This window comes from Argentina silus (genome assembly GCF_951799395.1).
Source record: "Argentina silus genome assembly, chromosome: 3".
NCBI lineage: Eukaryota > Metazoa > Chordata > Actinopteri > Argentiniformes > Argentinidae > Argentina > Argentina silus.
The window spans coordinates 7,617,564-7,642,188 of NC_139657.1; the positions used below are offsets into that span (position 1 = coordinate 7,617,564).

The following is a 24,625-nucleotide window of genomic DNA, read 5'->3' on the forward strand; positions in this document are numbered from 1 at the left end:
AACCCATCTAGTTTACATTCAGGTTGGAATATTGTTCAATCATGAATATGGTGCTTTTGGGGAAGGAAAGTTCAAGCAGACAACATTTTGAGTAAAATGATAACAAAATTCAAGTGATAGTGTCACTTTAATAATACATTAGATTTTTGATTTCCAGAAATATACTAATTGGAGTTCAATAATCCCTTTAAACTTTTCAGTCACACATAAATGTCACCAATTCACACAAGGAGGGGCGCTACATCATTTGTGGGGGACAACATGTTTACTGTACACTTGTTTCATCTGCCTCTCTCTAAATACAGTGCCTTCATTCATTGTGTTACAACCAGACTTTAAAATAGATTTAATTGAGTTTTTTTGTCACTGATCTACACAAAATACCCTGTGTGAAAGTGAAAATATTTTTTTATAAATGCAAATTGAGTCCATCTAAGTGCAACGATAATAGTTCATATCTTTATGAATATCTGTTTTTATAGGGTCTCTGATTTGCATAGGAATCAATTACAGTACACACTGTGTGGATTAGACTGGGTATTATGACCGGCATTATGTTTGCTAACTTAATGGTAGTGGTACTTTCCTGTACCTGGCGGGGCTCTGGTTCCTCTTGAATTGCTAGTCTAGTAGCACTTGCTGCTGTTTTACCACCAATAAAGATCATTTTCGACTGAGTGAGCTACGGCATCTTTTTAACTGGCACCATAATTTCATGCAATCTATAAAAACTTGTTAAAAACATGTCTCAAACAAAGCAATCAGTGGCTAGCTGCCATATCAAAATCCTAAGCATGTGTCAAAATCAACACACAGCCCACAAACAGTATTTTTAGCGGGGGAGGGATAGGCCTATGGGTTGAGCGTTCTTCCATCTCCACTCTTACATACTGTAGGCCTACTGGGACATTCACTTTCCAATGCCCTTAAAATAGGTCTTAATCCCAAAAGCTACATTATTCACAATATGTGTAATGTGTGATGTGACAATACAAATATATCAATTAACAATTATGAGGTGAGGCCCTTCGACAGTAGAATACAAAATGCATGTTCATTATAATCAAAGAGGTATGGCCTGCTAAAATCACATAAAAACATCGGGCAAAGAAATTGTTATTGAACACATAGTTTCAAGGTCCAGCAACTTTTGCTTTGACTTTTACCCACAAGTGTATTGCACCTCGGGTTAATTTTCTGTATGAGCTTACTGTATGTAAAGGAGCTTTTTAGTTATATGATAATGACATAATAATGGCAAGCTATTTAAATTATTTTGGAAGATCGTATCTGTTGCCAATGCGAGTCATGTAAAACGCAGTGGGTTTTACTCATTTTACGTAATGTACATCTGATCTACATTCTAGAAGTGTTGCCAAGTACACTGGTACCAGTCCAAATAAGGTCCTTTGAGTTGTGTACTTTTGGCTTCAGCCCTATTGACGTCATGATCCCTTGGCATAAGGTTTATGAATTGATGTATAAAGTAATAATGGACTGGTCACTGTTCTTTTAAAATGTAAACTACTACATAAAATTCTTGCCACAAAAAATGCTTACTATAAGGGGCATTGAACAATTGCTCCGATGCATGCTGTGCGGAGAAGAAGCAGCATCAATAGATCATCTATTCTGGTACTGCCCCAAGGTGGCACCCTTTTGGTGTCAGGTGTAAAAATACCTCTCAAAGCATTATATCCAAGTTAAATTAACCCTACAAATAGCACTGTTAGGAGACATGGAAAAACACAGCCAATCAATACAAAATATAATTATCCTTTTATTCCCCAAAATATTTTCAGCTTAAAATCTTTGGAGGCTTTACAGATACAAACACCATAGGGTTATGTGCTGTTTCACTGCTTAGACCCCTAATAAAAAGAAAACAATCAACAGTACCTTTTTAAAAGTGATCAATTATGTTCTGTATGTATAACCATACAGCGATCAGGGGTAACCATACCATATATTAACATTTAAAAGGTGCAATCTGTAACTCAAACAACAACACTTTTTTGGTAAACAGCTGAGGGATGGGGCTGGAGAAATGTAACCACTTTCAATTTCATAGCTATGGATGCAAGGACTGACCTTTCATGATATCAAAGTTATAGTTTTAACAATGTTCAAAGCTATACGTTGTTAGTTTACAATTGCATTGTTTACAAACATACAAGGCTATATTTTGTGTTCTGATGGGGTAAGACAGTAGAACTAATTTATTAGTTATCGAACACATTTATAAATTACATTAGAATCAATGGCTATATATCACTGATTTAAAAGTAAAAAAATATACAGTGGGGGAAATAATTATTTGATCCCCTGCTTATTTTGTTAGTTTGCCTGATTACAAAGAAATGAGCGGTCTATAATTTTTATGGTACTTTTATTTTAACAAATAGACAGAATATCAACAGAAAAAGTCCAGAAAAACATATTATATAAAGTTATAAATTAATTTGCATTTGATCGAAGGAAATAAGTATTTGATCCCCAAGCAAAACATGACTTAGTACTTGGTGGAGAAACCCTTGTTGGCAAGCACAGAAGTCAGACGTTTCTTGTAGTTGGTCACCAGGTTTGCACACATCTCAGGAGGGATTTTCGTCCACTCCTCTTTACAGATCCTCTCCAAATCCTGAAGGTTTCAAGGCTTTTGCTTGGCAACTCGAAGCTTCAGCTCCCTCCACAAATTTTCTATAGGATTAAGGTCTGGAGACTAGCTAGGCCACTCCATGACCTTAGTGTGCTTATTCTTGAGCCACTCCTTTGTTGCCTTGGCCGTATGTTTTGGGTCATTGTCATGCTGGAAGACCCATCCACGACCCATCCTCAGTGCTCTGGCTGAGGGAAGGAGGTTCTCGTCCAAGATCTTATGGTACATGGCCCCGTCCATTGGCCCCTCAATGCAGTGAAGTCGTCCTGTACCCTTAGCAACCCCAAAGCATAATGTTTCCACCTCCGTGTTTGACGGTGGGGATGGTGTTCTTGGGATTGTAGCATTCAGCATTTCTCTCCCTCCAAACACGAAGAGTCGAATTTATGCCAAAGAGTTCAATTTTGGTCTCATCTGACCACATCACCTTCTCCTAAGCCTTCTCTGAATCATTTAAATGTTCATTGGCAAACTTCAGATGGGCCTGTACATGTGCCTTCTTGAGCAGGGGGACCTTGCGGGCACTGCAGGATTTCAATCCGTTACGGTGTAGTGTGTTACCAATGGTTTTCTTGGTGACTGTGGTCCCAGCTGCCTTGAGATCATTACCAAGCTCCTCCCATGTAGTTCTGGGCTGATCCCTCACCCTTCTCATGATCATCCTTACCCCACGAGGCGAGATCTTGCATGGAGCTCCAGGCCGAGGGCGATTGATAGTTATTTTGTATTTCTTCCATTTTCTAATAATTGCACCAACAGTTGTCTCCTTCTCACCAAGCTTCTTGCTGATGGTCTTGTAGCCCATTCCAGCCTTGTGCAGGTCTACAACTCTTACCCTGATGTCCTTTGAATGTTCTTTGGTCTTGCCCATGGTGGTGGAGAGGTTGGAATGGAAGAGATTGATTCTATTGCCAGGTGTCTTTTATACCCAAGCAGAGATTAGGAGTACTTTCTTAAAGTGACAGGAGTAATCTGTGTGCCTCATGGGCATATAACCGGTCTGTATGAGCCAGAATTCTTGCTGGTTTGTAGGGGATCAAATACTTATTTCCTTCGATCAAATGCAAATGAATTTATAACTTTATATAATGTGTTTTTTCTGGACTTCTTTGTTGATATTCTGTCTCTATTTGTTCAAATAAAAGTACCATAAAAATTATAGACCGCTCATTTCTTTGTAACAAAATCAGCAGGGGATCAAATAATTATTTCCCCCACTGTATGTACTGTACCAATTACAGATTGCACCTTTAAAAAAATGTTTACTGTCCTAAGTGTTATTTTCTTAATGATTCATCCCCTGGGTATGGGTCAGCCCCCTCATAATTACATTTTACCTGATGGTTCTTGGCACTGCCTCCTGAGTGAGCTTTTATACAGCTTAATAGGATAGAAGCCATTGCTCCGCTTGGCACCTCAACTCCCAGTAGGGTTCAACAACAGATTTAAGCCCATACAGCTTTGATACCATCACTGATATTCAAGATGTTGAAAGAGAGGAAGAACCATTTAGCCACAGTTTAAAGGTCAGGTAACTTGCTTACTGTTATAGACCAACATCTCCTCCAGTCTGACAACAGACACATGCTACCACAGCATACAAACTCAACCTCAGGCAGGGAAACACACCACTTATACAAATTTAGGCCTGTCAGAACAAGAACTGAACATTGCATATCTGCTATCCCCATACATAACATTTGGCACAGATGTTCATGGGTATGGGTTCAACTAACCCCTAGAGTATGGTTGTGTTTGACCACAGGGTGGCACTATTACATATTTTTAGCTTATAGCGTCCATGTTGTTGTAGCTAATCTAATGAAACATTTTACATGTAAATATCTTTGCCAATAGATCATGTATACCAAATTCCCGCAAAGCGACATTGGAGGAGGAGATGTTTAGAATCTGCTACAATATTAAAAACACAAGAGAATGCATCATGAGCATTTCTCAGACTTTTCAAAATGACAGGAAACTATATCGGTCACTTGAAACACATCGTGATCATTGTGGTCAAGTATTATTTTTGTGCCCTGTGAAATATTGTTATAGTGCAATATAGTGCAATATTGTTACATAACTTAGACCCTGGGCATGGCTGTGCCTGAATGCGTTATGCTTGTCTCTGTGACCCCTGCTCTGCCCAGTACATTGGCATGATGCCAAGGGGGTTGACACCCAAGTCTGCCCACAGCGATCAGACTTTAAAGCCTGCCCTGGGGACTGTGGTAGCCAGACTACACAGAGGTACAGTAGCTGTGCCATCCAGACCTGCCCGAGGGACAATGCAACTGGAGTCAGTCAGGACGACACCCCACCCCAACCCAGGTTAGAGACCATAAACCTGATCAGACATACAAGCCATAGGGTGTAATTGAGGAGGTCATTGACTGGCATTAAAACCATATCGAGCCCCCAACTCTGTTTCTGCCTCCTAAATTGGTCACAAGCCACAGCCATCCAGACTAGCCACCAAAATGGGCAGAGAGAGCAATTCCATCCAAGACTGCCTCTGGGACTGTGGCATCCTGGCTAACTCTTGAGAGAGCTTTATACAGTATGTGTCTCATGGTTTACTTTAGGACATGAGGAGGAAGTTGTTTGCGAAGGTAGAAAATGAAATCTTATTAAAAATGCTCACAGAACATAGAATGTTTCATTACATTTTTTTTTTAGCAATCTAGTCACTGAATCTCTGTTAGTTCTCTTGTTTGACAAGTACTGAAATGGAATTTACCTCAACCCTGATCAGTGGGGTCATGGGGTATCAGAAAGAAAGCTATTGCCTTGTAAGACAATTGTCTTTTTGCAAAAATATATTGGAATTAATAGATCTGAGATAAGTGTTATTATATGGTTTCCCAAGGTTAGCATCTTCCTAACATAGATAGTCCCCTGTATAGAAATGCTGATCTTTATCAATCAATGTGTGTCTTCCAGCTCAAATCACCCTATTATGTTAGCTCCTTTCGGCACTGCGTCTGCACACAGGAAATTATAACATACTAAAATAAATTGGAGACATCCATTTGACAAAGGAGATTATATTGATATATCATGACATTTAACTGTCTTAGTTGTCACGATTAACACACAATTAACAATTAAAAAACAATACTCTATCTAGAAAAAACTGTATATCGCTATTGCTATTTACATTAAACCTTCTCTAAACTATGGTGTCACTAGAGCCAGATTTCAGGGTTCCTTCACTGTGGAGTGATTCACGTTTTAATTTATCTGCATCTCTTCTGCAGTAAGTCCACTTCCACTTCCAAAACGGCCCTGCATTTGTATCAAGGGGAGGGATCGTCAAATCACAGAACATTTTGCTCATCCTGGGTTTGATTAATGAAGCCTGGGGTACGTAGTGGATCATTATACGTCTAGACGACAGATGAGAATGGACTGAATCACAGGATGAGCAGAATTTCAGAGACATTTTCAAGACCTGTCGGAGAGCCTGGGAAAGTACCTCAGGGTTCCAATCGCCCAGCACTCAAAGCCAACCACCCCCTTTTAACATCCCCATAATCTGTCAGAAAGTAACAGTGGGACTCTAACCTTAAGGTTGCCTTTTATGCTGTCCAGTTCCTTTGAAGTCTTGGAGAGTTGACGCAGGATGCCAGTCCTTTCAGTGAAGACCTCCTTCAGCTTCTGTTCCAGCCCTTCATAGCTTTGTCTATCATGGAGAGAGAAAGAGAGAGAGAGAGAGAGAAAAAAAGAGAGAAAAAAAGAGAGAAAGAAAGAGAGAGAGAGAGAGAGAGAGAGAGAGACAGGATATCACTATTTTATGTCTGCCACTGCCTGAAAGAATCACACTTTATTGGCACCCTTGGGAAGAAGAGATGCTGTTAAAGCGGATTAAAAGCGTTACCATTAGAGCTAAAGGGTAAAGCAATAGGGGAGAAAACTAACATCTACTCAACACAGTCCTTGGTTTCCAGATAACATTTCCTTCAATCACCCAATCAATTTTGGAAAGCGTCTTTAAGGAGATGTGTCACTTGACCAGAGGTCTGCCTCTGCATTTCTATCAAGTGCACTATTCACACTGTCACCCAATCACTGAAAAACTACTGAGAAATCCACAGGGCCAATTTGTCAAATGTGGTGTCTTTCTTAATAAATCTTTCCTCGATTTAAATGTCAATGCAAAACCATTTTTCTTGTTTCATGGTGACCTTGCCGGGAGGCAAACATTACTTTAATACACATTTGCATGTAGATATGGTCTTTATAGAGTCTTTTTGAAAAATGGTCCGTGAAATCATCCTCAACGCATGTACAGTATGCCATATATACGTAGGTTAATAAGTGTTAAGTTAGTAGACTTGTCAGTCGATAAAAGAAATGAGTTGATTTATCTTTTCCTATTAGTTAATTAATCTACCGATTAATCTTATCTGGAAATTGACCCAAAGTGGTGCTTAAACAATAAGTGGGGAGTAAAAGTTTAACAATGAAATGATGACCGCCAAATCAAAAGTGCGAATTGCCATTCCCATTCCCATAGATAAAGACAAAAGGGTGCTAATTGCTTGAACTGAGCTTCATTGGTACTGTTGTACAGGGATTTGAAGACATGCTGATCATTAAACTGGTTTGAAAATATGATTAGTGTGTGAAACTCAACTGTTGACCAAACTGATGACCACTTCTATGTGTTAACGACCTTTTGCTCGTAAACACAGGTATAATTTTGCTCGTAAACACAGGTAAACACATCTAAATAGAATACAGTTGTCATGAGTTTGGTCAACAGTTGAGTTTCCCACACTAATCATATTTCCAAACCAGTTTAATAATCAGCATGTCTTCAAATCCCTCTACACGGTACAACACTCTGGCTACATGTCACTCACTCTAGCTTTAACATATTGTCCTTGGTCTGATATATAGAAATCTGATCAATTGTTTTTAAAAATTAGTTGTCAACTAAACCATTAGCTGATTCATCTGTTTGATTCATCTGTACTGCTCTAGTGTATAGGAATAATACGAATGAATAATACTAGGCTGTGGCGGAGAGTTCAGGGACCCAGTGGTTGGAGTGGGAAATAGAGAGATTGAAAGCTCAGGAGTAGCAAATTGAGAGCTGAAGGAGAAACTGACAGCAGTGGCCTTTTGGGATTTCAAGATGGCTGACCACATGAGCTCTTCCTCTCTCCCTCCCTTTCAACTGTGGTCAGATATAAATACATAGCAGCTAGCTTACATCCTCCCTATTGTCAACCACCAATGTTTATTGAAAATGTATTTGTATTGAATGCAACACCCTCATTTAGAAAAGGAACAGAGAAGAATTCATATTTTTGAGAGCTACTTCAAATCATCATCTGATGATCAATCATCATCTGATGATTTGAAGAACTGGTTGTCAATATTACCCCCAACATGCATGCTGTGTATTATGAATTGTTTGCAATGGCCCCACACATGCATGGCTGTGCAATGTGAATGATTTGCAGGGAAAGAAAGAATTGCACTTATTCTCATTCTTGACAAAGTCTCCAAATTTGGCATTCAGCTGAGGCCCTCATAAAACAGTAAAAGCTCTGCTTCTACAAGTCACTAGGAGATCAAGGGCCTCTTCAATCAAAACCAGCACCCAGGAAGCAGGAGAAAACAACATCCTTCCCACACTGCAGGGAAGCCTGTTAGAGTGAATACCCGGTTGAATTAGTTTGTTTCACACAGAGAACACTATTGTATTAATTAAAGGAATTCAAATGCACATTCTTGCAGTTGGAGGAATAATAGTTATTGTTTTGTTATGCCAGTTATTATTTTGTCTTATGCCTCTTGAGGATAGGGTAGAGACCCAGGTAGCCACAATCCAAAAAGGTTACATTGACACTTTGCAGAAAGAAGACAGGTTAAATCATTATGATTTATGATGTATTACTATTACGTTATAATCATGTATGAGTCCTTATGATGTTATATTATCAGCTTGTGAAGTGATACCAACGTTGCCTATCATCAAAAACACCTTTCTGTGACGCTTAATATGTATCCGTGTAGATTAACAGTCATCTCTGTAAAGAGGATTTTTGTCACTAGGACTTGCTCAGAGTGTGAAAGAATCATCAATGCATTCATGAATGTAACATGGTCCCGCCATGTTCGGCTGAATTCCAAGCTTCAACCTGGGCTCTTTTCCAAATGCACCACCCCCTGTCACAGATCCCATCAGCAGATCAAGCACAATATCCCATTAATCAGTCATAGAAAAGCAGCACCTGGAAAATAAATAAATGACAACTGTAATGCGTCCCGTGCATGACTTGCCACCGTATGGCATGCCTGAAATATATTGCAGGCTCATGCTACAGAGAGAGTAAAGGAAATCACTCCCAGTCTGCCAGCCTATTCATTACCCAATGGAATTGGCCCATCCGCGTCTGTGAAATGAATACAACTTGTAATATGAGGCCCACTGACACAGAAACAGCTATATCACAAGACTCAAGAGATAACAGTGAAAGCCTAGACTTTTTTGGCACGTGGTCCGAAATAAATTGGTCATTACAGCCAAATATGGCACCAGATGTGCACTAATGTGATGACCTCCTCTGACTCCAGCGTTCTGGCAACCTCTCCCTCACATAGATCCGTTTTGGATGGCAGAAGAGTGTACTAATGAGAAACTGGTTGTCTGACAAACAGGCTTATGATCAGATGCTGCAGCAGGCTGATGGCCATAAACCTCCATTGCCAGTGATCACATAATGAAATCTTTTTATTTGGGGCCTCTGCAATTTCCACACTCCTTTAAATCTACCTCGGGCTGGCCTCATAAGTCAAGCAAGCCAAATACGACTGAGTCGAAATAATGAAAAAGGAAGGGAAAAAAAGAAAAGAAAAGGAAAGCGAAAGATGAGCTTCCTCCCATATGGGAAGGCATCATTTATTGCAGTGCGGATGCATACACGTACACTTCTTGAGGACAAACATCTCTCTAGCCTTGGAGTCACAGCAAGTTTCTGAGTTATATGAGCTTGACCCTGCCATGTAATAGAGAAGTGCTGAACCGCCGGCTCCTAAAGGTAAAAGTGCTGAGGTCCACATGCAGTCAACAGCAAACCAACAGCTCAATAAAAGGAAGCGAGGCTGTGGTACTTCACCTCTCACAGAGAGCAGCGGGAGCGCCTGGACTTTAGTTGACAGCGCTGGTCAGTAAACACTCGATCGAAGCACCAGTTTAACATGTATTGACCCGGGACTTCGTTAATAATGGCTAATAGTTTGAGATCACTCCACCTCTCTATTCAATGGTCAAAGTGTTGAAATGGCCTATATGAGGTGAAAGTCTATTGTGTGTCAATGTACTGTGGACCTATATTTTGCATAACAAGCATTTACTGTACAGTATAAGCATGAAAATATGTGTTTATAGATATGACACACATTGGGCACAGTTTTTAAATGTAATGCACCTCTTTCATCATATATTTGACAATATATGGCAGGGATTAATCAGAAACAGAAAATAAGCATCCTTGGATGTGTGTGTGTCTTTGCCATAAAAATATGGTATCACTGGTAATACGGTAATACAGTCTAATGTCATGTTAGAAATAAAGCCTTTTTTGAGGATCTTACAACTTACCAATCATTTATTTCATCAAGAAGTAACACTTGAGGTTGTTAGGTGTTTATGAATATGAATTTACACATGAACGATGTTGAATACAATGTTATTTTACTGATAATTTCTTAAGCCCCGAGAGATCATGAATTTGCCATGTTCTTATGGTTAATTAGCAATAGTCAGAATTGCCTTCCTTGATGATAAATAAAGCATTGCCCATTGGCTGTATCCCCAAAAGGTCACCGTACTTTACAAATTCTCTTTGAAAACAGCATCATGGGGGAACTAAACTGAGGGGGATATATTTTATAGGACGCAAGCTACAAAATCCAACAGCAGAAGTTATTTGTAAGTGCTGAATCTTACCCACTATGTATAAAAGGAGTTTATTTGCTGTCATGCAGATTATGAGCAGACAGCGGTTTACGTGGTACTTCCAATTTCAGGCTGGATTAATTATGTCATTAAGAGGGTGCAAATAAATAGTTTTAATAAGGAGGACTGCCCAAGGCTTGTCAGGAAATTAATATATTCCTCCACCCGAGCATGACCACCACCCAGCACCTGCAACAAAATCAATCAGTCATGTTTACTGACTCTTGTCTTGTATAAACATCGCAGACAGCAGGGAATATTAATTGCATGGCTGTCAGGATATCTGACACTAAATCTTCTGTAATTGTTTAGTAGAGAGACATGGTAAAACAATAGGTATAGAAGAAGCCAATTTAGTGTTGGCACTATTCAAAATCAAGATATCTAAGAAAGACTTCAAAGTAGGCTATTGTTTTTCTTCTATCTTGATATTTTTTCCATGACCAATGAGAGCACTGAAATGAGAGAACTATCTTGCATTAGATTGATTATGTGACATATTCAGTATTCAAAGCCAGCTAAACAATGACTTTCATCAAAAGTAACACAAAAAAAAAGACAAAGTAAACTTCCAAGGTCTTGGATCAGATTGATGCTCTCTCTTTTCATATCGATCAGTTTATCTTTGTGATTTATTTCCAAAATTAGAGCGTGGGAGATACAAGATTGGATAGGATTCTAAAATGTCATTCTTCTAGCATATGAAAAAACAATCAGTATATTTAATTGATAACCTAGAAAAACACAATTGAATCTTTTCAAAGTGTGTGTGTGTGTGTGTGCGCGTGTGCCATCTAATTTGCAAACAATATTTGATTATGTGTCAGTGACCTACAATAAAATTGCCTGAAAACATTTATCATAAAATAATTGCATATGATGACATTGCTTGATTACAAAGTAATGAATCATTCAAACAGATGAAATTAGAATGTAAATCTATCTTCTATGTGTGCAAAGGAGCGTTATGAACATGACAACATTTTACACTAATGCGTCTCATTTTTAGATGAGACTCACTCACTCACTCACTCACTCACTCACTCACTCACTCACTCACTCACTCACTCACACACACACACACACACACACACACACAGATTCAATAGCTGCAAAACATATTCTCTTGAAAGCTGAAAGAGTCCCTTTCAGATGTGAGCACTCAGAGACTGTAAGCATTTCATTGGAGCTTGTATACCAGCATTTTGTCTCTGACATAAATTCATGTTTATGGTACAAAGAATGCATGTTTTCTTGTTATCATTCGTGCAATTTTAATTAACACTTTGTAGGAATCTTATCCTTATCACACATTTAACGACTTGGTAACACTTTCTATGAGGTACACACATAATGCCTTATACAGTACAGTATGTGCATTTATATTGCCTTATGATGCAATTTTAGTGCATTGTAACACCTGTTATAGGCTCTACTAAGTCTCCATGATGCCTTGTAAGCTGTCCAAGGTGCACAATGCATCATAGTTTAAAAAGGAATTATGTCATGGGTGACAAAGTGCATAATAACACACATCTTATGAGTCTCTGCCACAGCAGGGCATGAAGGCGTTGATAGGGCAGATGATTTTGTGCATCATAGCAGCTGTGCTCTACCTTTGTTGAAATTCAATGCGCACACGTCATCTGACAGGAATACTTATTCCATTAGTTTGGGAAATCTTGCCAGTGATGGCAGTGGGCGTGAGTGCCACTGAGACGACCTGAATGCACTGCTAAATGTCAGCCATGTCCTCTGCCTGGGCTCAGCTCAACTACTTACACTGAGGTGACAGCAGTTATTATAAGAGAGTAGTTGTTAAAGTACAATTATCACTAAGATCAAAAAAGGTGATAATAGGGGATGATACATTCAACATTCTTCTAATTAAATCGTGTACCAATACACAATCACGTGTCCCGGAGATACACACTATGTGACGGTAAGTGAATTCACTTTGAATTGCGTCGCAATCAGGCAGTATTCGGCATTAACGTCAAGTGGTTAAGGTAAGGGGAAGTTGTCAGGGGAAGGCATTAGCCAACATTAACATTAGCAACAGTAATTAGCAAACGTTGTTGTCCATAGCGCGATTCTAACCAGTGACGTGCGGGTTACTAGGCAAGCTGCTAATGGGGTAGATCTGTGAGCACTAGTATGACTGATAGGACCTCTGCATATCCATGTGAAGGTACAGACAGTACTTTAAGATGCAGTATATCAGTTTCATCCAACGCAAGATGTGCTGCACACAGCAACTGATGGGTGGAGTAGAGTGGCAAAAACAGAGACATGAAATAGCTTGCAAGGTCTCTTTTCTTACAGAGCAACTGATACAATGACTTCACTAAGGAGGAGTTTTACAAAACTGAGCATGAAGACTGAAGCACAGAATTATCTGCAGTGCACAGGAATCTCCCTCAATATGCTTAGCAAGCCCAGCTAATTTGTTCATCACTTGAATTGCATAATATTCTACGGTGTTGGAATTTCAAGACTCTGAAATAGAAATACTTTGCATAATAAATGAATAATTCAAAACTTTCTTGCAGGCATTTCCATGCATAAATAGATGCCAATTACTTCCCTCGATGTTTAACACTCTGTCATTCTGTTATATCCAGTGTGTGACTAGGGACGGTTTTCTCTTTCTGTCACCAATTTACATACTGTATGATGCAAGAGCTATAATGTAAAGCATTGTATTAGTTAAACATATGACTATGAAGTATGACCCCTTGTGAAGCCCCTAAGCCTATACTGTACTGTACCTTATATGAGTAAAGGCTGAAATATACAGTACATCCAAACATCACAAAAAGCCAGTTGGAGTAGATAAACAAACGCAACATTGCCCATGCAGGCACATGTGTTCCCACGCATAACCCAAAGAAAGTATGCACAAGTATGAAAGGAAGCACACTGACAGATTATTACTCATTGAAATCAGAAATTTCTCTCACAACGCACATATGTATCAGATTTCAAAGTATGTTCTGCCCTTAAGAATCCTGCCTGTGTGTCTGCTGGAGGTCCGCTTGTCAACGAATTCAGTTTGGTCTCTCCTCTGTCATGTGCTTTTAGCAGCGTTTTGACAGTAAACACAGTAGTCACGTCTTCCCTAGTTGTGGTGGCACCAGGGAGAAGCACACTGTATTTAATAACATCGGGGCCCAGGCCGTCTAGACGAGCCTGCATTAAACATGTCTGGCAGGGAGGACAAAAATAAAGAATCGAGAAAAGAAAATGAAAAAGCAGAATCGCTTTTTCAGGCTAATTTAATATCCTGACTGAGTTTGTCCTCACCATATCACTTGTGCTCCTTAATAAATATGGCCCATACACAAGGAGACAGGGAAATTCTCAGCTCCTTCCTGCCTGATTTACGCTCATGTTGTGACTCACTCTCTTTTCCTGTGGCAGCAGCTGCCGCAGCGGTGGAGGCAGATCTCAACTGGGGCCTCCATCACAAAGAGAGCTTTAAAAAGAGATCCCTGGATTCTCATAGGGTTGCCAACTCCAATTAAAATCTTTGATATGGCGTATCTAATCAAATGCAGTTCCACAATCCGACTTTCAGAGATGTGTTTTGACGCAGTGACCTGAGCGGTTGTTGTGTTGCAATCAAGCAGGATTGCATTTGCTGGTTTCTCTTTGAAAAGCACACATGCCAAACATCAATAGCTGCCTCTCTATTGCGACGATAGATAAAGCAATCCCCACTGTGTGGGAGAACACCTTTTCACTCAGCGAGATTTTATGACGACCACAAATCCATTTTTGTTGCTGCCGCTGCTCTAAACACTGCCAAAACCCTGGCAGAAATGGTGAGGATAAACAAACTCATTTTCTAAGTAACATCCCAGCACTTTCAAAACAACAATTTAGCACTGCATTTGGTGTGAATATGAGATCCCCCATTAGTGGATACTCAGCGGTATTGACTAAGAATGCTGAACTGGCCGTTTGAGACATTACGTGGTGCTCTGAGGTGGAATGCACCGTACAAAATAGGCTGTGATTCGATTCTTATTGTGTATGTCCTTTTATATGGCTGTTTGAGATACATACATCTCTGTAAAATGTGTGCCCATGCAATGAGGAAGCAATCAAACACATATCTAAGTGACTTGTCAAAACCTCTGGTAAATATTTGATTCTCTCCACGTCTTTGAAGTTAGAGATCTCATCCTTCACTCATACAAATAAAGCCTATGGTACCCTTCAGTCTGAATACAGGACCAGGTGTTGTGACACTTATAGGATACATAGTTACTGACTAAGCATGTGTGCATGCATATATTCAAGATTCAAGATTCAAGATTCAAGATTCAAGATATTTATTAGTCATATGCACAGTAAACAGACAGTTACACCACACAATGAAAATCTTACTTTGCTAGTCCCCCCTAACACAACAGTATAGACTAAACTAAAGAAGCAGATTAAAAAACTAGTTCCATATATACATATACAAATTCTATATTGCACCTGGTGGATCACAGTTCACTAATGCGTGCAAGAACTTTGCATTTAGGGTGCAAACTAAGAATATAATAGATAAAAAACAACGTTGGTTTCGGGAGGACGAAATATATCAGGCAATAGCAAGCCGCAGAGGGCTACAAAAGGAAGATTGCTTTGCTAGTTGGTACAGTAGGTTGGGGGAGGGTGTATGTCACGAATATCACGGGTTCAAGTCAGCAAATTTGACAAAAGTACTTTTAGTGTTTTTGTTTGCAATTTTTTGTTTGCTAATACCTTCCCCTGACAATTTACCATAACATCTGGAAGTTAATGCCTACCCCTAACTCTAACCTTTACCTTAACCACTCAAAGTTAATGCCTAATGTGACAGACGTGAAGTTGCTGCAAACAGTCCTCTGCACAAGTCTCAAACCTGCGACCTCTGAATTGCTACCACACATGAATACTAAATCCCCAATGTCAACCAGGGGTATTTGAGCATGAGGAGTGAGTTTTACCATCTCATCTCAGCTACACTCACCCCTCACCAACTCACGACAACACAGCAACCTCAGCCGTGAATCTGAGCACAACTGGGTCATGGCACCACTGTGACGGACGTTAAGTTGCTGCAAACAGCCCTCGCATTTCGAATTGTTCCACACGAGTATCAAACCTGCAACCTCTGAATTGCCAACACACGTGGCCATCGTCTCCTAGATAGCTGATGTAAACCAGCTATGCCACCGAAAAGCCATGTAAGTCACAATACTACATGCTAACATACTATCGATATGTTTTTTTTTTTACCCTTTAGTAGTGCGTTGTGAAAACGGGTTAACGTGCAGATGAGCATGTTATGGTGGCCTTGTACTATCATTTCTGCATGCCTGTTTTGCTCGGAGACTGTGTTGGTTAAAACATACCCTGAAATTGTTATTTGCCATACTTGTAAAAACAAAACGTAGCCTATCTTGTGGAATTTTCCAAAGCGCACCAGGGAGCGGCACCATGGTACCAAAGTCTTGCGTGAAAACACCATATCCCTTTGTCAAACACCGATAACCACTGGGTCCATAGCTCAAGCACACAATGATGACTACATTATGAAATGCAGTACGGTTGAATGAGCCGAGCCATAATGGGATTCACTTGTGGAGCTTGGAGAGAGCAGTATAATGGAGCATCAGTGTAATTCTCTGTGGTAGTAAGAGGGGATAAACAGGGGATGAAGCAAGCACCAAAAGCTCCTTGGTCCCACCACAAGAGAATGTCTGAGTATGTAAATAAGTAAATGCTGAATAATCGTCTTAGACACACACTACGATGAGCCGTTCTGTTTGGGAGCAGCAGTGTTAGGAAAAACCTCCCCATAATTCTGTTCCAGAGTAGCTAGAGAGTGAAATGATGCTACTTCTTCCTCCCTAAAATCACACGTCAATAAAGAACAGTGATTGAACAATAAGGGTGCAGCTGAACAGTAGCTGTCCGTGGGAGCTATGTGACTGTGCTCTGATTTTCTCCCATCCAACTGATAACAAAAGAGTTTGCCTTGGCAATAGGCAAGCAGATGCGCCTGATTCACATCAAGGGCAATCAGCGGAGCCACTGCCCCACTTCCAAGAGTCGGGGGAGAGCAAGGAGAGAGAGTTGGAGAAGGGAGGGGGAGGTGGAGAGCAAGGAGAGAAAGTTAAGGAAGGGAGGGGACAGGGGAAGAGGAGGAGGAGGAGAGGGAGTCAGGGGGAGAGTTTGGAATTGGATGACGGATGTGACTTGATTACCGGTTAACTAGCCTGCTGGTGCACCACTCTGATTTAGATGAAGAATCCTCTGGCGGCGGTATTATCAATTTAGACTAGGCAAGACCCTATTTGATTCTATTGTTTCGGCACAGCCAAGCTGTCAGCAAGGACTCGTCTCATTCTGCCTGTTATTTGCTACGGTGATTTGCCACTTCACCAACTCCTCAATAAAATCCCCAATCAGGCTTTTCATTAAATTTGTTTGTGTTCCACTGGCATATATATCGCAGCACACCCAATGCCAAGGTTAGATGTCTCACAATCTTTGTCAGCGTCGCAGATCGACATGACGAAACGCAATGCGAAGTCAAGCATGCGATATGGGTATTTTTTCCACAAATCGCAGCTTAACTAAGATGAGGGCTTAGAAAAACTGCAATGATTGACAACCCGAAATGGGACTCTGACAGGTTTGAAATTGACAAATTTACACATCAACAAAAGGACGAGACATCAACATGAGGAGGGAGTGGGCTAAGATGAGACCCAAAATATGACCATTATTGAGAAAATATTTGGTCATACTACACATCTTTGATTTAAATTTGATTTAAAAAGCTGTTCTGCGGTGCCCAAACCACAAATATACAATCTCTTGAATAACTTCTCAATTTTATACGATTATGTTCATGCTCAATACAACCCCATATTGTCCAAAACAGATTGCATGCCTGGGTCACTGTACCAGTGCCACAATACCAAGTATTACTATTTATTATCTAAACATGTGTAAGACAATACAAAAAAATTAACTGAACACTAAGATACCACCTTGTTGTGTCAGTAGTATTAAGTTCTTACTCAAAAGTCATTCTATCAAGACCTAAAAAAGAGAAAATAAATTATCATCACATTGTAGGACACACAGAAGAATGATATACTGTTTCAGTTGCCCCCATGCTGAACCCCCCTGCAGCATGCAAAGAAGAAACTGATATCCTATCTTCGACCCCACAGTCATAGCTTCCTGTACACATTTTTTTTTATCTAGAAATAACATGGCAGGAGATACAGATGCTGTCGGTGCATTGCATTTCTACTGTTGTTATGGTGATATTGTTACATTAGCAATGAGACACAGTGAAGACATTTCTCAGATCGTTGACTATTGAAACGGAAAACTACCAAGACTATGGGCTCAGTTCAGTCAATGGGCAGTTGACTTGGTTTCCAGAGTTTACAAAAGCAACATTATTTGTTGTAGGAGCTATCATTTTTTCAATTGTGTCACGCACGCACGCACGCACGCACGCACGCACGCACACGCTCCCAACACCTTGACTATAGAGGCAACTCAAACACTAATAATGCAAGTTTATTGCAAAAAGACATAAAACAATTATGTCTGCGCTGCAAAACCAAATCAATTATCGAGACCCAAGAGCTTTCTGTTTTGCATCATCCTATAAATATTGCTTAATTGATTGCATTGCATTCACAAAATGAGTTAACTAACCTTATTTTCACCTATTGTATAAGTGGAGTTGCAAACTAAATTAAAGGTAGGCCTGTGCAGTAGTGTAACCCAGCATCTGAATTACAGTTCCACATATCCCTTGCATAACCACTGTGTTTATGAACTAGGACACTTCAAGCATAGAATTGCAGTAGCTGTCTACTGTGCTGGATACCCGTTAGATGTCTCTCAGTTGTTGGCCTCTATTATCACAATAAAAAGAAGCCATTCAGCTGGGAAGTTTACATTAGGAGGAGATGTTTGCACTCGAGTGACTCACATTGTGCTTTTTATTTTATTTTCTGTATGGGAACCGTCTTCCCCTGGTGGTGTGCCTCATGGTACGGCGCACACATTTTAATCACGCCGCATAGATTACCAATACCGAACGAGGAGTCTTTGTTTCATTTCAAAGCGCAGAGAAACATTCCAAATCAATCTGATTTCATTACACATGGCCACCTCCATTGGCAGCTTGCATGGATTCCTGACTGAGAGAGCGATGACAACGGACAGCAATCTGACAGAAGCATCCAAGTCAAAAGAACGGCCTTCTCGATTTAGCTGCGCCAAGGCAGTGGACAGGGGGTGGAGGGATGGTGCCATGGGTTGTCTCAAGGCTCTCCAAACCCCCCAAAGCAATTTTCTGAGGACCAGATCAACTTGGGCCCAGTCAAGCGTGCATGAAAATGGCCTAATGCGATGTTACCCCACACCAACCTGGGCAAGTCCGTTGGATTTCTACATGGGGTGAAAGGAAAGGGATTACCTTTGGATTGCATTAGGCATTAATGTTGATTTACTGTGGAGGGTGAATTCCAAGTCTTGCATTAACTAAATTGCCTAAGCTAATGGGTACCTTATCAAATTATGATTATATACTGTACATTATTAACACCTTGAACATTAGATTAAACTATTCACTTAGATTAGGCTCTCTCTTTGCACTGAGTTATGCAATTACTTTACGTTCTGGGATTTTAAAGCAAAAGCACCCATGGCCACAAATGTTTCCATTCTTACATTATAAGTATGAATATATGACTCTCCACTTATTTGGAGCAGTGGTCTCCAACCTCAGTCCTGGTGGGAGACTGGTTTGGCAAGCATTTGTTCCAGCCCAGCACACAGAAGACCATGATCCATTGATGATTTAAAACTAGTGGGTTAATCCTTGGCTGTAACCAAAGCCTGCACATCCAGTAGCTCTCCACGGCCGGAGCTGGAGGACGTATGCAGGGTCGCAACATCACACTTCATTAGTTGTACTTCCTGTCATGTCAGTTTACAGGAAGTATGATTGCTGTAGACCAAATGCTAAGACCACAAGCTATCTGGCAAGTATCCTAAGTATGATGCTGACTCGATTCAGTGTACAAAAAGTGTACAAGAGACCACAATTGCTGAATTTGAGTTAATCTGAGGGTGGACAAGTTTGTGATTTGTACAATTGTATGCACGAAGAATTTTGGAACAATTCCATAGGGTTTCAAAAAGGTTGAAAATATTATGCCTGAAAAACTACGACATGTCATGAGATGAATGGCCCAAAGAGAATGACTAAATGACTGTGGTCGTTAGCCAAACCCCAAAAATAATTTGGCAGAATGTTGTCTCAAGAGACCTTCATTCAGCGAGTAAATAGAAAATTCAATCTCACCTGTGTGTACACTGCATAGTTAACAGTCTGTGGTAATCTGATGGAGTGCTCTGTCTTTTTCCTCAGGGATCACTCATTTGTTTACTCTCCAGAGGATAGATTTTCCACCGGATTCTCTGCTCCTCCAAAAACATTGTGGGCTCACCTAAGTGTGTTTTTCATAAAGCATAATAAAGTGAAGTTTGAAAGACAGACTCGATGCTGGCTTTCACACAGCGGTACCCAAACATTTTCTTTGCAAAGTGCTTATAGCACACTGTGCACCTTTTCCTCTCTAGTTGAGTTGGAACAGTTCTATTCCTATACTGTACAGTTGGAATGGAAAAAAAGGTGATATCTTAAGTCTCTTCTTGTGTTTGCCAGATTGTCTTAGCATCAGCCATTCTCCATCACGGCATTTGGGAGACCAAAGGGGAAGCTGAAAACTCACTCTGACAGTCCTCAAGTCCATGCTTAATAATCCACTGTTTCAAAGGAAATTGCCATAGCTCTAACATTATTCCCTCAGCGACATTATAATGCACAAACAGTGTTTGTTCTGTTTATGCCCTCTGGCATTTGGCTGCTGCTCAAGCTGTGCCATCCGTCAACATGGGTAGTAGTAGCTGGTATCTCTCCAGCAGTCTGACCCTGTTTTTCAAATGGGTCTCTGGTAATGTCACTGTGAGGAGGCGGCTCACATTTCGCACCCTGCTTGCTTCAGCATCTTGTTTGCCTCTGCAGTTGCCATAAAGTTCTCCTTAAATTGCTTGTCTGATGAATAAACCACCACTTGATTATGTTTGTTGGGGGGGAAGGTTGTGCTATTGCTACTCGCTTTGCCCCGAGGCTCAGAAAGGGTTGTGAATGGGTTCATCATTCATTTCACAGTCTCTTGCAAATACTTTGTCAATGAATATTAATGCTATAGGAAAATAAGTCTCGATGCCAAATAAGGGTGAATAGGCTTTGGAAGCTTGCATTTGCATAGGGGTGTGAGGTGAGGTATGTGTTGTCATGAGCAATCCTTAATTGAGTAAAAAGGGGGATCATGTAGACTTATTTCTAAACGGATGTATTGTGGTCATGGTCAATTATGGGATTATAGTGCCAGCATAAATCCATATTTATGACTATTGAAGGTGTACCAAGTGTTTACTTGCTACTTATTCCCTCTAAGGAAAATTATTTCAGCAGTGAGGTCAGGACAAAGATGACATTGAGAAAGCATTGAGGAGGCACTTATCTTGAAAGTGTCTGCTTTCACAATTCAATTTTCAGCTCATGAGAGGAGAGAGGATCATTGACCACTACGAGCATTTTACACGTGTTTGATCAAAGAAACAAGACCACAAGAGAAGATAGGACCACTGCAGCAAAGCAATGGTGCTTGGTTTGCATACACAAATGGAGTGCAGAAAACCAAAAAGGTCAAATGAATTCTATTGGTATCTAAAAAGGTAAAGTATTATTATCATCATTCTTAAGAAATGAGTCATAGCAGGGTTTGTTCGAATGGTACCCATGGGGAGTCTTGCAGTTAATATTGGGCACCAGATGTTTCATCACAATTAAATTATGCTGCAGTATGTAACCAACCGAGTATGAATTTACTATCTACACTATAATAATATCACTCACCTATCTATAATCATTGGAAATAAAAGATAACCTGTGATCAAAGGTTTAACAGTGATTCCTGGGGATAATGGAATGCATTGTTATTAATAATTGCCATTAATTAATGGTGATTAAGTCGGATTCAGGGATAAAACATCACTTGTTAAGAGGGAAAGATTCTCCATCTCATAAAACAAAAGCTTTAATAATTTTCTTAAAAAGATCTTGTGCTACTATAAAATTCCTTCTTAATATACTATTAAAGTCAATCAATGGACACGTCATTTTTGGAGACAGGCGTCATCGTTATGATTGCTAGCAAAAGACAGTCAGTGCGATAGACAATTCAGTGTGGTGAATTCCAGTGTATTACTCAATTTACTTTACCTGCAAGATTAGTAAACCTTGGGCAAAATGGTAACAGTACATGGCACGCTCATTCCACTGTGACACGCTGATTAAGCACAATTTTTATCACTTCAGAACAATTCCAAATCTGAGAACTCCAATATGGTAAGGCTGCTGGCCACTGGTAATTCTGCTGTTGTAGTATTATCAGAGACCATTGAGTATACAAATGGAGCATATCAAAGACCCAAATCCTCTGTGTAAGCATTAGCCTCTTCACATCCCATCCAGGCACATCCAGGTTAGACTTGTGAATCTATCAGCCTGTGGGATTCATTCCAACACTAAAGGAACTGGACCAGGGAGTCTTTTTAAAGGGACATGGATAAGTTTCTTTTATACTGTACCATGTAGAAACTTGACAACTACTTTGGTAACTTAACTGCTATTACACAGTAATAACACAAACTGAATGTGATGGACATGTAACAATACATGTGCATGTCTTATCCAACATAAAGTAGAAATTAGTGGATGTCTAAAGCTGATAGCAATTATTTACCTTTATTCCACCAGGTTGCTAGATTAATTAGACACTTTATTTTTAGTTCAACTAATACAGAGATAAATTGGCAGAGCTATTGTCATGGAGACAGATTACTGCCAGTACAACTCACAAATGTGTACCGTGATTCATAGATCTGTGGATTATTTCTCTGTATATATGTTGGTGCCAACATTCTGTCAACAAATTAAAACATAATTTGATCCGCAAATGCAGATTTGACAGTTGACAGATTTGAAAGGATTGGAAATGACTGGATACCTACACAAAGCAATGCTTTTGTTCTTAACTTTGGAAAGAAGTTTGTTACTGCTTTCATTTTTATTCACACATCATGATATATGTTTGCAAATGTTCAAGCATTTATTCACAAATCTTTAGCCATATTTACAAATAATGTTGCATGTATTAAAATAATGGTTTACAAATACAAATCAAGAGATGTTTGTGTGTGGAAAGTAAATTACATTTGTACTTAGTGTTTTTTGTTTACGGATCATGTTACACATTTGTGTTTACTATTTACCCTAACCCTAACCCTTACAATAATATTGGCAGTAATCTATTTCCATATATTGTATTCAATGATATTTTGTGTAGTTGCTATGATAGCAGCAATTTCATGGAATATAGTTACAGTTGTATTGGTACAGTTGTGATTCCCAAATAAGCATCCTCCATATTGCTTCCACCTATCTTGTGTTGTACATTACGATCAGAGTATGAAGGAGGAAGACTTTCAACTATGGATGTCACTTTAGACTATTGAGATGCAACCTAGGTGTCCTGGCTATGTTTTCAACCTGGCCCCTCCATGGGCAACAGTTTCTACTGGGCTTATTTAACCTCTCCTCTCTGCACTGCAACTCTCTCCCCCAATCATTGTTATGAATGGGAATTGCAGTAACATCTTTATCTTTATCCACCTTCATAATGATACTCAAATATCGATACTGCAAATGAAGTACTGGTATGTGTTCCCAACATACTCAAATATCGATACTGCAAATGAAGTACTGGTATGTGTTCCCAACATACTCAAATATCGATACTGCAAATGAAGTACTGGTATGTGTTTCCAACATACTCAAATATCGATACTGCAAATGAAGTACTGGTATGTGTTCCCAACATACTCAAATATCGATACTGCAAATGAAGTACTGGCATGTGTTTCCAACATACTCAAATATCGATACTGCAAATGAAGTACTGGTATGTGTTTCCAACATACCAGTACTTAATTTCCAGTATCGATATTTGAGTATCATTATAGAGGTGGACAAAGATAAAGATGTTACTGCAGTATGACCTACATGCCTACTATTGATTCCAAATGCATGCAATATGGTAACAGCCAGTCATGTAAATGTGTTTTCTCAAGGTTTGGGGCAATGCCAAGGAATTACCTGATCCAAGTCAGAGCAGTATCAGAATGTATTAGCAGTGCATAGAATCAGCATGTGCATCTGATCCATCTTGATGCAGGCTCACATGTTAATGTGAAAACACATGCATAGAACATGAGGGATGCGTAGTAGAGGAATTGGAGACAAAATCTGAATTTACAAACCGTATCATACTTTCATATCATACTGGAGTTGGATGCAGGACCCACTTTGTGTATCATGTCTATGGTTTAGACTACGTTGAATATAGATGAGCTTTAACAGCCGGTAGTACTGTGCTACCAGGGCATCAGCACCTTAAGGGAAAAAATAGTAATAGCGATAAATAGCACAGGTTTTTGTCAAGTCTCTATTTACTACTGTGAGCAAGAGCAGTGTGCGTACGGTTCAGTGTTTTTTTTTTTGTTTTTTTTTTACTGTACCAATGTACGGCATGTGTACATTTCATGTCTGAGGCCTTGTGGGGGGGGTTCCTCTCGGATCAAAACACTGTCATTTCCTGTTTGTCACATTGCAAAGACACATTTGCATTATCACACTGTCCTCACTTTTCTCCACAGAGAGCTGTTACACCCTGCCTTGCACCTAAATAGATGTGGTGTGTGCTTGACCAGGAACATTCCTTGTCCTAAATTGAACAAATGAAGGAGAGATTGTAAGCTTCCCATGAGAGACAATTTCA

General features: G+C 39.8%; 1 protein-coding gene across 1 annotated transcript in view; it reads right to left on the bottom strand.

Moving 5' to 3' along the window:
* The window catches only part of luzp2 (leucine zipper protein 2), a 102,108-nt gene that overhangs the window by 38,422 nt on the left and 39,061 nt on the right, over positions 1-24,625 (bottom strand). Inside the window, exon 2 of the mRNA XM_083667341.1 lies at positions 6,230-6,347. Coding sequence (XP_083523467.1) covers positions 6,230-6,347 — 118 coding nt within the window. The remainder of the gene's footprint in view (positions 1-6,229; positions 6,348-24,625) is intronic.